This window comes from Rhea pennata, chromosome 4 (genome assembly GCF_028389875.1).
Source record: "Rhea pennata isolate bPtePen1 chromosome 4, bPtePen1.pri, whole genome shotgun sequence".
NCBI classification, from domain to species: Eukaryota; Metazoa; Chordata; class Aves; order Rheiformes; family Rheidae; genus Rhea; species Rhea pennata.
The window spans coordinates 13752947-13771758 of NC_084666.1; the positions used below are offsets into that span (position 1 = coordinate 13752947).

The 18812-nt window shown below is 40.6% G+C and overlaps 2 protein-coding genes across 4 annotated transcripts in view; one reads left to right on the forward strand and one right to left on the reverse strand.

Annotated features, from left to right (window-relative positions):
* The window catches only part of EVC (EvC ciliary complex subunit 1), a 53190-nt gene extending 41335 nt beyond the window's left edge, over positions 1-11855 (reverse strand). Inside the window, exons 1-7 of the mRNA XM_062574499.1 lie at positions 11676-11855; positions 8364-8474; positions 7215-7298; positions 6488-6720; positions 5391-5475; positions 3033-3131; positions 596-733 (exon numbers count right to left, since the gene is read on the reverse strand). Of these exons, the coding sequence (XP_062430483.1) occupies positions 596-733; positions 3033-3131; positions 5391-5475; positions 6488-6720; positions 7215-7298; positions 8364-8474; positions 11676-11855 (930 nt within the window). The remainder of the gene's footprint in view (positions 1-595; positions 734-3032; positions 3132-5390; positions 5476-6487; positions 6721-7214; positions 7299-8363; positions 8475-11675) is intronic.
* A 269-nt stretch (positions 11856-12124) lies between these two features.
* EVC2 (EvC ciliary complex subunit 2) overlaps positions 12125-18812 on the forward strand; it is a 79171-nt gene continuing 72483 nt past the window's right edge. For all 3 annotated transcript variants that reach the window (XM_062575326.1, XM_062575328.1, XM_062575327.1), the window contains exons 1-2: positions 12125-12181; positions 15069-15123. In XM_062575326.1, coding sequence (XP_062431310.1) covers positions 15117-15123 — 7 coding nt within the window. In that variant the 5' untranslated portion in view covers positions 12125-12181; positions 15069-15116. The remainder of the gene's footprint in view (positions 12182-15068; positions 15124-18812) is intronic.

The following is an 18812-nucleotide window of genomic DNA, read 5'->3' on the forward strand; positions in this document are numbered from 1 at the left end:
CTATATCCAGATACTATTTATAATGGCACGTGTTGATGGCACATAATCATTAAGTGGTATGTTTGGCCAATCCTGACCAATCAAAAACTAAGTAAACATAGTATAATGCGCAAAGCTGCTACAGCAAAGCTTTTGCTAAAGCAAATGTGCAAATCATACTAAAAGGTCATACTGTAATTATTTCATTAGTAATTATTTCAGCTGTAAAAGTTTTATATTATCATATTATTCTCTTAATTATGGAGTATTGGAAGCTAAGTGTTATGTGAATACAAATGTAGGGAAGAAAGCACAATGCTGTGACAAAATTCCTAAAAGTCAGACTACAAAATTCAGGCTTGAAATGCACCTTACAGCAATACACATTTGTCAGCTATAGGCTCAGCATGCTGAAATAGTGTTTATATGAAAAATGTTGGCTCCCAAAGGGAGTTGCAAATACTTTGCTAGAGCAATGTAAAAACTGTTTTCAGGACCCATGCACATCTAAAATACTAACTGTGGACTAGTCAACCCAACAGTAAAAAACAAAAGAAAACATATCTCATCAAAAGAACAACATTAAAATTTTAGAACAGAAAAATTAGAAAGTTACATTATCTATTATGTGCTCAGAATATTCTCTTTCTTTTCTTTCTAAGTCTTCTAGGGTCTGGTACTCAGAATTATGGGCTCCTGACATCTCAGTATTCTGAAGTCTAGAGTCAAGTTGTTTCTGTAATTCTTCAAAATCCTGGAGAAAAAATAAGCAATTTGTTACACAGAAAAACACACACCATTATCCCTTTTTGTAAAGAGAACATGTTCTAATAATAGGTACAAATGCACTGCCATACAGTTGGTAAGTTCACTTCTAAATTCTGGAGTGACTTTGTATGTCAAGTCTGGCTCACAGTCAAGGAAACTGAACAACAGTGTTCAGGAAGTTTGTCTCTGGGTAATGCATTTCCTGCAGCAAGGAAAGAAAACACATGACTATATGTATAGGGTATCTCTGAATTACTATAAATAGTTCTATCTCTACTTCAGTTTATCCAGTATGCGAGTACAATCAAGTACCATCTCCAATGAATTAAAGTTTTAATAAATACTGATTCATGGGCTTTCATATTGCTAATCCTTTGAATCTAAATAAATATTTTAATGCATGCAACCCATCTTTAAATGGTAGTTATGAGTATACACGCTGCGTTTATAAGAACAGCTAAGTATCCAGATACAATTTTCAGATTGTGTTTCCTGCAGAGTGCTAACATACATAGATAAATATACCTGTAATGCTTGTAAGGAACAAATTGTGCGCTAAGTGATTATGTAAGTTTTTATGGCTTCTCAGTCCAGGCTTTTGAAGCCAGGATGATGTTTTCAGAGCTAATAGTATCAATAAATACTAGTCCTCAGCCCTTATTTAGTAGTTTGGTACTGAAGCGGATGACTCTTTTTGCTCAAACATGCCTTCTGTAACAGATATTTATTTAATATCACACAATTCTGTTCACCAATGAATTAACTAAATACCTTATGTCTTAAGGAAATGTAACCAGATTTGGACAAGCTTCACAAACAATTTCATCAAAATCCCATGCATTCTTCCTACAATGCAGAATTAAGAGGAAAACACTGTCCACAATAAATCATATAATCCTCTGTCCTGCCAAAGCAGGATTATATGCAATGTTTTGCAATGCTAATATGTTTGCGTATTATTAACTTCTCTTTTAGATGGGATTCATAACCAGTCTTTCCCACTAGGCGATATCCCAACCTTAAGGCCATCGTGTTTCCAAGCCTTTTACTACAGAACATGGAATGTCGGAATGCTAGATTACCAAATTGGAGATTAAACACACTAACGACTGGACAATTTTGGCACTGACTGCATCTAATAAAGAAGATGTAGTCTTTACCTTGCAGTGGCCTCAGCTGCATGAAGAGACACATGCTGCCAAGTTTATTGAGAGTTAGGTTATATTGGGAAAGATGCCTAAACTATATTACTTCAGCATTTGTAGTTTAAGGTCATTAAAAAAATGTCAGAAAAAAAGTCTATCAGAGGGATATACACACCATATCTTACTTTTTACTTAGTAAATAATATTAACTTAAATACTAAACATGAGGATTCATGGCAGTGAAGTGGTCTTACAGCAAAATCCAATCTAATGTAAAATATTGGGTAAAATCAGAGAGATTTCCAACGTTAATTTACAAGCTGTGAGAATGCACAAAAAAAGCCGATGGGCTCTAATTTAATGTCCAAGTTTTAAATTCCATCTAAATATAAGAAAAAAAATCTTTACTGTGAGAATGATTAAATATTGGAATAGGTTGCCTAGAGAAATGATGGAAATATCAGACTTGGCCTGACAGGGCACTGGAAAACATTATCTAAGGCCCCTCTTTCAACAGAAGGTTGATCTCCAGGGGTGCCTTTCAGCTTAGACTTTTTTACGATTCTGATTTGAAAATCTTCTAGCAATCTTAAAAATAATATTCTAACTCTATCCAAAATATACAGTGACTGTAAACGTTTATCTTCTAGTTCAGAGGTGGAAAATTGATTTTGGTAAAAGTAGATGGAAGAAAAAGGGACAAAGAAAAGCATATTTTCCCTTGATACAGTGCCAGGAGGAAATCCAAGACTTTTATTTCCAGCTATGTTGTTATTAATCACGATACATGGGCCTGGACAAAGACCTGATAATGAGAAGTCATTAATTGTGAGTGAATAGGGTTGGAACATTGTCTTCTTGAGTGGATTCAACCACAAAATACTTCTGTTCCTACTAGATTAGAAACAGCACTGTCCTGATCGCCTCAGACAACAACAGGGAGGAAACGTGGATACTAGAGAGAAGCAGCTAACGAGCAGGTACCTTCGCTTGAATTCTGAAACAGCCCTCAAATGACATTGCTGTATAAAAGACCAGGAGAGACTGACAGCCCGTTGTGTCTGCTTGCACCAATTGGTGGAATTAATTCTTATTTTCTGTTTTCTGAAATACTAACCCCCCAAAACCCCAGCCACTTACATTTTCCTGAATTAAAAGGATTTTCTTGAACAAATCATCCGTAATCTTCTTTTTATCATAGAAGTCTGTGAGGTATATTTTGAGAATCTGAATAAAAATCTATTCAGAAGGAAAGAAAAAAACAGGATAAGTGCCTACTGAAGATCATAAAAACATCTTTGTGATAACTTCTGTTGCTTTAAGTCAATCAATGAGAATATAGTGAATCGTAAGTAAAAGAACAGGAACATCATTAACAATTCTGCAGTACTTTGTTATGAAAAATCCTTTGGCTTTGTCTTCAGTAAGAGTACGGGAAGATTGTGTTATGTTCTAACAAGGACAATGACATAATCACACATATATCTAATAAAACTGACAAATTTGAAACTGACCTTTACTGGAAAATACACAAATTGATTAAAGCCTAATGTTTCTAAAACTTAATGAACACCTAAGCTGAAAGTTGTTAAGAGATAGTTTACTATGATTTCAACAGTAGTCTGCCAACTAATGAAGTATCAAACATTTTTATATACAAACTGTATAAAAAAGTATTCATCTCACTTTCTGGCTACTTTCTCTCACAAAAGTACACTATTTTCCAGTCGATTTTTTTTTTTTAATTGCAATACTAGTTTCTGCCAAAAGATATTTTTGAACCCTCCGTTAATTTTCAATTAGTCTCTTCTCCCTTGCCTAATCCCCTTGCCTCTTTTAGAGTGTCAGTGTAAAGATGAGTCACTTCATTACTAACTGTTGTCATGTTCTCCAATGTGAACATAAAGACGTGTGAAACGTAACAGCAGCCTGTCTGTTACTTGTGTACATGAAAACAATGATCATGAAGTTGCCTGGTTTTGAACATATTTTATGTAAAAGCAAAAAAAAAACATATTTATGTAAAAGAAGATTCTCCAAGCCAACATTTGAGCTGAGCAAAATCTGGAAAATATGTTATCATTAAATATATGTTATCATGTGTTAGCTAGAGAGCTCTGTAGAAGAGAAATACAGTAACATTGTCGTGTTTTGGATCTCCCTTGACAATGTTGTGCACGGGAATTTGGCAGTTTTTGAACATACAACATCATGATACCACAAACCATAGAAAAATAAAGCATCAGAATTCAGAAAACACTGAAGGAATGGAATATTTCCTTTTCCTAGAACTGACCCTAAGAAAGATTGACTCTCAAGCCTGAGAAAGCAGAGTGGAAAAATAAGAAACTATCCTCTAGGCTGAAAGGTTTTTTTTCCCCCTTGTTCACTGCTAATAAACATAAAAACCCAGTTATTGAAAGCTTCAGCTAACAGTCAGTCACCTGCCTTTTGTGGTGATTTCTGGTGGCCCACGAAGTGTGTTAACTGCTTATTTTCTTAGTGTTTCTGTGATTACATCACCATGTTGTGACTTTACCTTCACCTATAAGTTGACGATTAACTTTGAGATCAAGTTCGATCTTCCCTAGTGAAGTTACTACTTTCTAGTGTCTGATCTCAAGTTCTTCTCTTCTTCTATTAATGACTACATAAGCTGAGGGATCAAAACCAATCAGATCAGAAGTGGCTTTCCAGGTTATTTTCACACTTCCTCTTCCGAGACGTGTAGAAATTTGTTCAGAAAACCTCACCCCTTGAAATATTCTCAGTGCATTCAACAAATTATATTAGAAATGACCAGTAAAGAGAGGTCTGAAAAGGAGAAAGCTATACGCTTTATGTTCAGATATTGATTACCTGAGCTAAAACTCAGTAATGACAATATTTCTGTCTCCATCATTACTTACTTATTATAAACAATTTCCCTGTCTAGGTGTTCTGTTGTTCTAATTGCATAAATCCATTTTTGTTTTTTTTTTCTTTCCTGTCATGTTTGCACGCTGTGAATTGACGCAGATAGCTTCCTACGACTTACAGGGGTGCCTTAATTTCTCTGTCCTGCAAAATCAGGGCTATTGTATTTACCACTGTAGTACTGATTCAGTTTTTTATTTTCAATTATTCACATTATTCAAAGAGCACACTGCCTTTGGAGTTAAATTGCATAAGCATCGTCATTAAAACAAACTAATTATTAAATATTTATCGTTTTTTAATGAATACTGAGTGCTATAGGCTATCCTATGCAGTGAGGTTTAAAACCAAACTGTAGCATCATCCAGTCTGACCTCTTGATTTCACAGGCCATTATATTTCACAGGGTTACTCCTGTATGAACCTCAGATACAGAGAATAAGAAAAATTAAAGAGAATACTGTAGAAATATAGCTCTGCTACAGTACTTTCCAGCTAGCCAGTTGTTTATGTTATTTCCTAAATTGATATTCAACTAAGATGTCCAAATCAAATAGCTATAAATGAGATATGAGTACCTACCACATGCTTTTCTTTTCTGAGTTCAGTATCAAGAAGCATAATATCTTTTAAAAGAAGACTGCAGAGGCAGAGCTTAACATCAAAACTAAAACAAAGATTACAAAATCGTTAATGTCAGTCTGGATGACAGTTACATAAAGGGCAACACCATGTATTTCTTTTATTTGATAAATTTTCCTAAAAGCAATGTTCCCAGAATAACAGCCATTTATCTTCACATTTCTTTCTCTTTCAAATAAAATATTTCTATATAAGGTAAGCAAAATGAGATAATGCTTTAACAATACTGAAGATGCAGTTCCCTTTAGAAAAAGCCAGGATAAATACAGGCATGAATGGCTACAATAAAGGGAAAAGAAAGCTTTAAATTAAAATAGCTATAATAAGAGTGGACATTTTGAAACCATTTTTCACTGCTAGTACTCCCTCAACCCCACAGTGACTTAAATATAATTGCCTTTTTTTTTTTTTTTTTTTTTTTTTTTTTTGCGAATGAGAATACAGACATATTCACCTAGGGGTACCTTACCATTATGTGGCTAAATGAAAATCAAAACTGATAGTCCATTTGGTTTAGCTCAATGTGCTCATCGCCAATCTATCTGAGAGAGCAAGCTTTCCTACAATATTATTTAAGTAGTTCCTATTAAAATTGGGAGAACAGACTGCTGGTATTTGCTGTCCCTGAGACACCTGTTGTATAACTTAATTTTATATGATGTAGATGACTCTGGTCCCTGTAGAGCAATATAGGTTCAGCATCCAGCACGTGAGCTGAGAACCCTAAAGATTCTATGGTTCAGCACTTGCATAAAACAGTCAATACCTTGCAGCAGTATTAAACTTGGAGTTATTATTCTTTCATAATTAGTTATGTAGCAATGATACTGTCTGGGTAAAAAGAGATCTCCATATCAAAGATACATGTTTATGAGACTCCTTTTGCATAAGTTCTGATTGCCAAAATTTCATAACCTGTTTTTTAATATATAATATGAAGCATTTCAACCCTAGTCATCTGTTTATGCCAGACCTTTAGTGGTTGTCTGGAAAAACCACCAGGGCACAGCAGGAAATGACCAAACACAACTGGTTACCTCTCGCAAGTCAGCACTTCGGGGAAGTGGGTCACCTTGAGGAAAGTCCGAGCCTGAAATCTGTCGTCGCTGGCAGAGGAGTGAATTGTCGTGGAGGAGCTGCAGTCCTCCTTGTCTCCCTGGCTGAGGGAGCTCAGGCTGCCCGAAGTGGATGTCTCCATTACCTGATTAGGCAGAACAGCCTGCTTTGGATTCTCGTGCAAAGATGGATTGGATGAGCCATCTGCCAACGGCTAGAGTCAAAGAAAATTTACCAAGGTTAATTAACACAACACAATAAGGAGCTAAATGGCTTATCAATTTACTGTGCTTGCTTTCATGCAAAAAATTAGTACACAGCTAAAATGTTTCCACATAAATTTAAGTTCATCATAGTGAGAAGTTTCTGTGTTTCTTGTAAAAACATTTCCTTACTGAAGGACAGAACCTTGGGTTTGTTAGGCCTCCTTGGACAGAACCAACTTCCACTAATGTCAATGGAAAGAACAGAGTCTCTTGACTGCAGTGAAAATTGACTGGACACAATATAAAGTGCTGAAGGTTTGGGGGGGGGGGGGGAACGAAAGCAGCTGACACTGCATAGAATAAAGCCTGAGTCAATGGCTTATTAATAAATAACACTCCCTGTTAAGCAGATTGACAGCAACTCTTCCAGTAATTCTTAACTCTGCAATTTATACTGACACAAAATGATTTTAGTTTCTGCAAATAAAGTCTAAAACCTTACCCTAAATTTCTGATTGATTGGATAGATGACTTTTGCCTTTAATGCAAACGCTGTGATGTTACTGCTCAGAGGAGACTCATCTTCCTGTACAGAAAAAGAACAGAAAACTACTTTAAATTTTAAGAACAGCAGTAGGCTTGACAGTTGTTTGCTATAAGTACCATGTGCTCCTTCTAGTTACATAACTTAGAAATTTTTACTGAAAACTGACTGTTTCAGGCTTGGCAACAAAAGCTATGTAAGACTCATTCAGGTCAGAGTATGAAAACCAGAAAAGAGAACTGCAGTTCTCCCTATCCATTATTATGACTCCAAAACAGTTTTACTCCTGTAAGTGAAAATGAACAGTAGCTGGCATTCACAGAATATTTGCATTCCCTTTCTTTCCCCCTTCAACATCACCTAAAGATTTCACATGGGAGATTTAAATTACCTTAATAATAGAAATTAGCTGGATAGATACCATCCTAACTATAAATTCTGGCTTTCAATTTAAATACAGAAACAATATATTAAAAAAAAAAAAAACAGTCATCATTTTTTCCAGGAAGAACTTCTATAATTCCAAATAACATTTTATAGATAATGCATTCTTTTCATACAATTTGCTGTTATACATAATCTGACTTTCTTCTTTTCCTCTTTCCTATCCGCTGCTCTATGCACTGGAATAAGGGGATAATCAGCTTTGTTTTGTTAGGCTACACGTGTCTTATTGAAAGGTTGGCTGTGAGTAACAGAATGTTTAAAACCAAGTTTTAGGAGGTTTCACATTCTAGCTTTTTTCTTTTTCCAGTTTCAAACGAAAGATTCTATTTTGTCAAAATATTTTTCTTTATAAAGATTTTTCCAGAAAGTATCAAAACACTAATTGAGAGAACTCAGGATCTTTACTAAAATACCCACAAAGAGCCAAATGAAATGGAATCCATACGGTGAATTAATGCCACAAATTGTTGCATTCCCAAGCAGCTACCAATGCTCTTTTTCTTTCTTTTTCTCTCCCCCCCGCCCTTTTAACATTTTTTGAATGCCTTTTAAGGTCCCAATTCCAAGCCCACTAAAATCAAGATACTTCGGACAAAGTCAGGAACGTGCTGATTACTGCTTAAAGCAAAATGGACATCCACCACTACAACATAACTTTACCTCCGACACCATTTCCTCTTTTGAGGTATCGGGCTCTGTTTCACTTTTTGTGAGTGTATGCCCTTTCTCATCAGGGTTGAAGCCTTCCAGAAGTCTCTGGGAATCGTCCTTCTGGAAGTCCAAGAGAAAGAAAAACAACATGCAACACATGCAACACAGAGAATGTATATTCCCCTGAAGCATCTCCGACAGCAGCCTGCATACACTCATGTCTCTACCCTGAAAAAGTTAAATGTTGGTTGAAAAAGATAATTTTGGAAAATACGATGAACTGTCAGGAACAAATAATCGTCACAAAGTATTCACCTTCTTCTTTTCCACCCCCCCCCCCCAAAAATGAATATAACTGGGCTTTGTTTCTCTACCAAATACACAACATCTAGTAAGGCCATGAACTGTAACATGCTTGTCCCTGTGCACTGGCATAGACCAACTAATAACAATGTTAGTCAAGGCATCCAAACCTTGACTAAGAAATCACTGCATCTCAAGGAATTTTTTTTAACAAGGGAAAGGATGATGGACAGACTGATTTGACTGATTTTTTTTCTTTTCTTATTCAGCTTTGCATTCTACTAACTACTTTTTCATGCAGTCTAATGATATGGCTGCAGCCATATGCATGTAACCATCTTAGGGAAAGATTCTCCTTGAATTATTTATCACCTGGTATAAAAAGCAGTTCATTTTGTCAGAAAATAAAGAACTAAGTAAAGAACCGCCTAGCCTTTGAATAGATTAATTTCTTTGTAACTTGCCTCTGTTGTATCTCTGGAACTTAGTTGCTCAATAATGTATCACCTTCTTGGGCTAGACTCCAGGACTGGGTAAACTGAAGACTCTGTTTCCTAAAAATCTACTAAAAGACTTAAGAACGGCTATAAGCCTTCCTTAAAATTCTTGTCACTTAATTTGTCCCAAACTAGAAGTTCACAAAATTTAGGCTAAGTGACCAGGAGTTATGGAAGCAACCACATCGGATTCACTGTGGTACCACCACACCATAGTCATTCCAAAGAAAGGCTTTGCTTTGCTTGTCCTAACTCTCTGAATGTTCATACTTCATCACAACACACTTATACTCCTTTGTATATCTCCATCAGTATCACTTTACAGGGTTACATTTTTCTAGGATTATTTTTTTCTGCTAATATTTCTAATCCCATCACCTTCCTTTGTTTTTCTGTCCCTTATTTTTGCAACAACTTCCAAGTATCTGTGAATGTGATTAAAGTGCTATTGATCTGCAACCGATTTTACTAATCTTTTAGCTCATTAAGGAAAAAATGTTGAATAAAACTAAGTTTAATTGTAATTCCAGTAACAATTCATCAAGCTAATTTACCAAAATATCATGAGACAAGCTTGAACCCAAATGGTCACAGGAGCTTCTAGGCAACACCATAACTAATACTATCAGCAGGAATGTGTAACAGTGCACTACACTGAAGTTGCACACTGTAAAGGTTTCTTCTAGAAACTCTTCTGGTGTGTCCTAGGTACAGATCACCCAACGCTTAACTGCAAGCATCCCAGTCCTACAGATTCAGGTTGTCTATGTAACAGTGATTAGTTGGGGCTGAGTCAGAGATGTGGATGGCTTACCATGGTACAAGAATAACTCAACTGCTTATGAAGCAACAGGGCATATTCAGGTAAACTGTCACTGCTTTTACTTCCAATATGTAAAGCTGGTGGTTCAGTGACTGCTCTACCTGCAGGTACGCCTGCTGTATAGCACGGGTGGAGCAGACAATACGTGAAAGGAATGGACCCAGGCAACCTAAGGTAGATAGATGTGCCTGCATTTATGAAATCAGACACACTGGATACAATCTACCAGCCCTGCAGTGTGTTCTGTTTGCACCAGCGGGCAGTTATTTTTCTTTCAAAATAAACAACTCTCTTACGGTAGCAGTATTGATTTTAACAGCATTCAAGCACCTAAATGCATCTAAAGATCTGGATCAGAAACAACTGACAGCTTCCATCCCCTACTGACATAAACGAACAAAGGATAAAACTGTACATGGATATATTGAGTCGGTAGTGACAGTACAATACAGATACACCTATTAAGGTAGGGAAAATGAGCAACTGAATCAATTGAATTGAATTGAATTGCATGGCTTCAAACAGAGTTTCAAACCTCCTACTTAAAAGCAGTCTGAAGCAAGAGGATTCTTCTCTTGTGTCACACTTAATGATGACCAACACTAGCACATATGTACATGTTGCAGACCTGGTACAGCTCAAAAAAGGTGTAATAGTTAAAGGTAGTTAAAAAACAAATGGTATCAACTACCCATCGGACATTGACAGAGCATCCTGAAGGGCTCTGAATTTCCCAGCTGTCCCAATGCCAGCCATTGCTGCATCCAGTTAATCCAACAGTATGTGGGACTAAATCTGATGTACACCAAGAAAGAAGCAGAAGTCAACAACAGTTCCCAGCAAATGTACCTGTGCAGTGTAATTCTACAGAAAAGTGTCAGTAATTATGGAGTCCACAAACATTCTGTATAATAACGACATACAAACCATCAACCTTATTCCTTAAAACAGCAGGACAAGTATATATTAACAAAAGTGATGTGTTTTAGAAACCCCTGCTAGTAAGTACACTCTATTTTATATATTTTCAGGTATGCAGGGGTAGCAGTTAGCTATGTGCATTAATATTTCTGGTTGCTCTGTTCATTTCAGTGCTTTGGAAACTGGATTGCTCTTACTGTTTTTGGAACAGAAATTTGTGGTTATCTTCAATTATCCCATGAAGCTTCTGCGAACAGGATACATCTTCCATTATCCCCCCCAAAGCAACACAGCCTTCTACAAGAAGCGATGACTGTGAGTGACAAGTTGTGGGCCAGCCCAGCCTGTTTTAAGGGTCACAGGCGAGCAGGGTAATACTCGGGATACATACACTTAAAGCAGTCTCGCTTTTGAGTCAAGCTGTTTTACTCTGTTTCAATAAATTCTGAAAGGAAGGAAATAGTAAAATCAATCCAAACAGAGCAAGGTCAGGAATTGCGCGGTTCCCCGCCTGCCGTCGGGTTCACCCGGAGTTACCCCGAATTCCTGCGGGCTCATCGCTCCCGAGGACGCGGGTTGTGCGGGGGGTCAGGTTTCGAGCAGGCACGTCAGAACCGCGCTGCTGCCGCGCCCGCGCTCCCCGCGCCCCGCGCCGCAGCCACCGCCCTTGGCCCGTTCGTGCGCTCCCGCCCCGGCAAACGCGGGCCGCTCCGCGCCGCGCCGCGCCGCGCCGGGAGGCGGACGGGGAGGCCGAGCCCGCCGCCCGCCGGCCCGTACCTCTCTGCGCCGCCGCGGCCCCAGCGCGCAGCGGCAGAGCAGCGCGGCGGCCGCGGCCCCCAGCAGCAGCCCCAGCAGCGCCGCGGGCGCCAGCAGCGCGGGCAGCACCCGCGGGGCGCGCACCCACAGCTGCAGCCCCACGGCGCGCAGGCAGGCCGAGGCCGCCGCCGCCGCCTCCATGGGCCCGGGCCGCCCCGCCGCGCCCCGCCCGGCGCGGGGAGGTACCGCGGCCCCGTCCCGGCCCCCCGCCCTCGCCGCGGTGGGAGGAGACCGGCGGCGGATGGATGCCGCGGCCGCGGCCCAGCCGCGCGCGGGGCAGCGCCTGCAAAGCGGCCGCGGCGCCCCGGGCGCCCGCGCAGGGCCCCGCCGCCGCCGCCATGGCCCCGGAGCCGCGCTCCGCGCCCGCGCGGCTGCTGGCGGCCGCGCTGCTGGCGCTGCTGCCCGGCGGGCCCTCCGCGCCCGCGCGGGGCGGCGCCGCGGAGCCCCGCGGGACGGCGGCGGCTGCGGTAAGGTGTCGCCCGCCGCGCGTCCCCGGCGCCCCGCGGCGGCCGCGGAGGCCCCGGCTGGCCGGGACCCGGGCGGTTCGGCTCGGCCGCGGTTCGGGGCCCTGAGCAGAGCCGCGGCCGTGCGGAGCCGGGGCCGTCGCGGGCTGGGGGCGCTCTGGGCGCGCCCCACGACGGCGGGGGCGGGCCGCCCCCCACCCCGGGTGTCCTGGGTGTCCTCCGGCTGCGCCCCCGGGCCGGCTGCGCCCGTGGCGGCGCCAGGCACCGCGCGAGCGCCGCTGCCCGGCGCTGCGGCCGCCGCGCTGGAGCCGCCCGTGTCCCCGGCGCTAGACTCGGCCCCGGGCTCGTGGATGAGCCCAGGCCGAAAACATTGCAAAGCCTGCTCCGGAAATTCAGCCACGTAGTTAACTGCGTGCCTGCGCTTCTGAGTCCCTGCTGAATGTGCTGGTGTGTCTGTAACCCCAGCAGGCCTCTGGGATGCTTCCTAGGCACCAGCTACCTTGCACCAGGGATGGAGTCGGGAAATCACCTGAAATCATGGTTCAGGGTAGCGCATCCTCACGGTGGCTCCGGCTAGCCGTTCTTCCTCCTGCGTAGATGTATTCGATTTATCTAGCCACAGTACTCTCACCCACTGGTGCCAGACTGCTACTAGCAATGCCGTTAGATGAGTTAAGATATGGCTGGCCTTTGTCTTTCTTTCTCTGTGTGTAGGTACTTATCTAGCTTTCTTGGTACTATGACATACTTTTGTTTTGTTTAGTTTTGCCTGGGTGGAGAATACCTGAGACTGTGTGGCCGGGGTGAGGGAGGTAGTTAAGAACAATTATTTTGTCCTGTGAGTATTAAAAGACTTAAACAACAGGAAATATTATTGCTGGGGGAAAAAATTGTTTTTTCAATAAAAAGATAAATTAATAAAAACTTGGGAAAATGCTTGCAGTTTCACTGCGCTAAGTTAATTACTTTCCAAGTGTGATGAAACGTTGGCCTGCAGAGTTGGCACTGGACCCCCTGTTTGTCAATGTGGAGCTCCTCGTGCTGTTACAGACATGCTCCGGGTGCAAGAATTGTGCAGAACATCAAGTCTGCATTTTCCAGGGTAGACTCTTCAGAACTGAGTGTCAGATGATGCAGAAGCAAAAACAGGGAGTGTAGTAACGTCATTTGTAGTTGGGACACGTGGGCATGCAAACACTGTAGATTTTTATGCAAGAACTGTTGTAACACCATGGATGAATGAATACCTGGATTCTGTGGAAATCAATAGTCATTTGTACACTAATTTCCTAGGAGGCTGGAAACAGAGCTTGTTAGTTAGCAGGCCTCATTTTCTGCATACCTTTATGCATGCTTGCGGCACTATTTGTCTAGTTTTATTACAGTCTCTTTTACAAAGAAACTGTTCGCATTTGTATATGTACTGATACAATACAGAAGAGTTGTATTTACATTTATAAACAGGATTTACATTAATGCTTACTGTAATAGGCAGTCCTATTGTTTTGTGTGTGTATCGGGATTTATACTAGTGTAATTACATCGGTTTAGTCATACTGGTACATGTTTTCTTAATGAGAAGAAGGCTGGAGACTGTTCTGGAAATTTCTAGAGTTAGAAATCTTTGGCATAATGCTGTTTCTATACAAATTTGGGAATACAGAAAGAATTGTACAGCTAGATGTGTGAAGATTTGCAGCTAGCAGCCAGTGAGGAGCTCAGTGCCTGGGGTCTTGTAGAGCTGTGTATCAGTGGTGTTTACACTGCGCTGAATTTTCCTTTTTATGTTCAGTTTTTCTGTCTTTTTTTCCCCCTCTGGAAGAGCTACTTCTCATCTAGCTATATATGCTTGCTTTCCAGAGCAGTATCTGCTTAAAATGCTGGGCTCCTGGTACATCCAAATTTCTTGTATTTTCCTTGCTTGGGGAGCAAATGCCCTATTCAAACTAAGAACTGTTTTCACACAAGGTTAACTAAAGCTATAGTAATAACTTTCCCAAGAAGAGAAAGAATAAAATTGCCTGTAACTTGCTGTTTGAGCAGTGGTGTGTTGATAGAGTGCTTAACGTTGCGCACATGCAGTGTGTGAGAGCAAACAAATTACAAGTCCTGGACATGTTACTCAGCAGAGTTAGAAGCTAGATGTTAATCAGCTCCCATTCATAACCGTGTATCTGCTCTCACAGGAGACATTTTTATTAAATGAAAACTTGCTTGTATGACTACTACTGTTCTGATCAAAACAATGGTGATTAAGCTAGGGGATCTTAAAAATACTAGTTTCTTAAGTTTAAGAGGTATGGTTTCTGTAATGATTTCTATGGTCTGGGTCAGGAGTCTGTCATAAATTGGCTAATAAGCTACAGTTTTTAGCCCCTGATCTCTTTCAAGGGATACAGGTAATGCTTCTAAGAAAAAATGAGGCTAATTGTAGTAGACGTGATTTCCGTCATCCAATGTGGACAGATTCCTCCTGACTGCTCGTGACTGGATTTTCCTGTGTCCTCCGTTCTGTAGCTGAAAATGCCAAAAATGAGTTATTTTATGAGAGCAAACTAATACTTCATGGCAAACACTTCTGTTCCACTGTTGTGAGAAGTCACAGCCTGATCATCTGAATTGTAAATGCTTTTTGAGCCCCAAAGACATGTACATACTCATAGTAAGAGACAGCACTGCCCCATACTTCTTGACAAACTGGGGGGGGTGGTCCTCAAGACTAGTGTTGTGTCTCTTCCTCTAGTTAATTTTTGGGAAACTTCAGGCTTTGTAGAACAGAATTCAGTCTATTTATAAAGCATAAATCCGGTTTAAGAGTTCAACTAAGCCATATTAGAAATTTATGAATACAGTTCTATTTTATAATTGCTTTCTTCTGTGTTAACTTTAGGTTGTTAATGATAATCTGTGGCTTCAAAAGGAGACTGCATGTCTGGGAATGACAGGTACGTGTTTAACTCTCTGTCTGGTTGTTCTCAGCCTGTTGGGTTCCCAGGACTCCAAGGGCATGGTGTGCAGGTGGGCAGGGCGATAGTTGTCCCCCGGTTTTACCTGGGCTCTGATTTGGTGAGGGAAGCAGAGGAAATGAAGCAGTCTGGATCTAGAGGCATCCCCTCAGGATTGTTACCTGACATATAGACCCACCTAACAAATTCCAGATGGCTCCCAGGATAGTGGTGGGCCTTGCTCCATAATCTCAGTGTGCAAAAAGTCTAGAGCTTGACCACCTATACCTGACTGTGGATCTGCACCTTTAATGACCTCTGAACTAGTTGCCTTGGGCATCTCTGCCCCGGAGTGCAGCCCTGTAGTGCAGAGGTGGTGGCTGTGGAAGCACTCCTGGTGTCTGTCTGGTTATTGTCAAGGTGACTCTTGGTTGCAGGGCCGCAGGGGAGCCTTTGGACAGTCCAACTTCAGATGTTAGTCATCTGTGAGAAGATGTTAGTTGGTATCCTGCTCTGAATCATTTCCAGAAGGAGTCTTCTTTCCTCACTAGTCAGAGGGATGTGTAGTAGAGGGCAGCACTCCTTGACGCCCGAAGTTCAGTGCTGTGGAAAAACCTTATTACCTGAAGTTACCAGGACCTTATTCCTTTTCAGGTGCCAACTTAACCACTATGTGTTTGCTACCCATATACCTAACACCGTTGCAGTACTTACCTGAAGCGATTTTTGAAGACCTCAGCTACTATGATAGCTGATAGAAGTAGGGGTCTGGAGGTGACACTGGGATGCAAATACTCTTTATGCTTGCATCAAATATACTTGCCTTTGGTCTCAGATAGGCAGAGCATCTCCAGTGCTGTTTTATCTAATCTGAGTGAAGGGGGGTAGCCTATGAGTCACTCACAGCTTGGAAGAGCTGTGCCTCAGAGCTGACTGCCGGACTCTGTGTGTATATTTGAACAAGTTGCTTAGTTTCTCTGTGTCTCTAGACTTCATTTTTTTACATGGGTATGATAAATAATGTGTTACCTCACTAGAATTTCATAGAGATGAACACACTGAAAGGTTGTGACATCCTCATGTAGCACAGTAATGGGCAGTGTAGTGTCTGAAATAGAAACTTCAGTGACTGAGGATACAGTTCCCTAGGAGATGACTTTCATAAGATGCATTTGCCAAGAAATTACACTGTCTGAAGCAGTCATCTAGTGAGATGCCTCTAATTTCTTTGCCCTGTGCCATGGCTAATTCAGAAATGAGTTTATTAATTTAAATATGAAAGCAAATAATTCAGATTTGCTTAGCTTCCTTGTTTTTTTTCCTGTGTATATTCAGTGTAATCTTTGCTACTTGCATCTCCCTTTCTGATTGATGCAAATTATTAATGTATCATCCACCGAGGAAGGAAATGCATGCAGTTTTGTAGTTCAGAAGAACCTTCACTAGAGTAAGTGAGGTGATCGGAGGATTTTGACATGTTTTATCTTTTTATAGTAATCATTGGCTCAACTTCCATTTTGTTCAGACTTAAATACAGAAGTTGCAGGCAGGCCTGCTACAAAGCATTGAATTGTATGCTTGATTTTATGCTCAAGAATTGTCCCTAAATATTCAGTGGTGTGCTTGATCAAGATGTTAACATCCTTATTTCTTATTTAGGAAACTCTCAAAGAAAGCAGTGAGATTGAAACTTGTGGATAAAACATTTGGCATTGAAAAGGCAGCAGATAGATAGAAATTTTGTGACAGCACACCAGTTTTAGGCCTTTTGTTGGAAAGCTTTTTTTTTTTTTTTTTTTTTTTTTTTTCCTGAGTGGTTTCTGGATAAGATGAGGAAGAATTGCCCAGTGATTGGGAACACGGTGAATTTGTGAGAGTTACGTTCAAGTCTTTGCTCTGACTTATTCAAAGCATGGCCTAGAAAGTAGATTTGTTTTGTCTCATTGATTCTGGTAGTTTTTTTGACTTTGTCAAGGAAGACAAGCTAATGGCAACATTCAAAATTGAAATACGGTAAATTGCTACCTTTGCCTGTTCATTATTTTATGTAATTGAAAAGACTTTAAATTGAATTTTGTATCCTTGAATGGTTTTCTGGTCGGGGAATTAATTCAAAATAATGTCAACAAAAATATAGTAAACACATATGTTTAACCCTTTTCTTCCCCACTAAAATAAGCAAAACAACTCAGAGCTTTGCAGATTTGGAATTCAGGGGTGAAATAAATGAAACTGCAGATTTGGGATTTGAAATACACAGCATTTGGGAGGAGAACTAAGGATTGGAATGACTGTCTTTGTTAAATTGCTTTTTTTCCCCCCAGTGTGAACTAGTTTTTAATACTGAACTTGGCATTTCACAAACTTGTCACAGTATTGCTTTCTTACTGTATTATTTATTACTTATTGACAGGATAGGATGTGTTGTAAGGGAATGAGAGCCTTAAGGGCATATTGGACTCTTTGCTGCCAACTTACTACAGGACTATTTAATTTTGTGTCATCCTATTTAAATGTTGTGCCAAATAATTACCTTCATCTCAACTTCCGTAGATCTTGGGTGCTATACCCCCCTTCTAATGGTGGTCTATGGATAGCAATCTGTGCCACTACCATGTTCAGGACCTTTTTAATCAAGTGGTGAAGGCTTGCGCTTTAACATTGAAAGTCTCTGCTGTTACTCAAAACTAACTTCTTAGCAAAGGATGTTATGGCAGCCATAAACAGATGACAGTTTCTTTCTTAGATGCTCAGTCTTCCAAGTGCAGACCCACCATGACCCTAAACTCCATGTGATAGGTGCACTGTGTACCATATTGTATCCTCTCTATGTTTGCACACCCTGAGCAGCAAGTAGATTCGGGGAGAGCTGGAGGTGTCGGACTTCTCCTTCAGAAGAGTATGGTGTATGCTGTGCTTATGGCTGCTGGAAGTCCAAAAGAGCAATAGTTCACCAGTCCAGGCAGTAGTGCACAAAATGGTGGAGTTGGCAAATGATTACCTGGGACTGGAGAGCAATCCAATGATTGAACCTCACTAAATAGCAGACTCTTCTGATCAGTTGTACATCTGTCACTTCATGTTGTAGTGTTGCACATATACAGGACTGAATGAATGCAGTCGTAACCTCAGCAGTAAAATGTTACACCAATCTTCCTGCTCTTTCAGCTATAATAAACACTAATTTTCTAATTTTTGTTCTGTAATTCAACATAAAGTTGACAAACTGGTACTAGTAATTATCTAGGAATAAGCAGTTTAAGACAGATTTCTGGTATATGTGTTTATATTGGTTTTATGGAGGGTTAAATCATTGGAAAATATTTTAGTAATATACTATTGAAAGTATGATAGAATATTAAACAACTTGATAATAGATTGCAAAAATGTGGACTATTTCATTTCTGTTACTAAGGAAAACAAAACAAAATCTCATTTTAGGGATAGAAATATAATCTCAAATCTCAGATAGTGAAATTATTGCTTCTCTTTGTTGAACTGTCTCGTTTGACAGCTGCAGGTAGAAAAGCCCCAGATAAAGCCTCATGCTCCTCTGCTTTGCTTGTTGGGAAATGTTTTGGCCTGAAGCACTTTGTTTTGGGAGGTCCCTGTAGTACCATCGCAAGCCCCGCTGGGAGGTGGCTGTTGTTTGGGATGGACAGTTTGGCAGTGTATATGGCTGAAAGTAT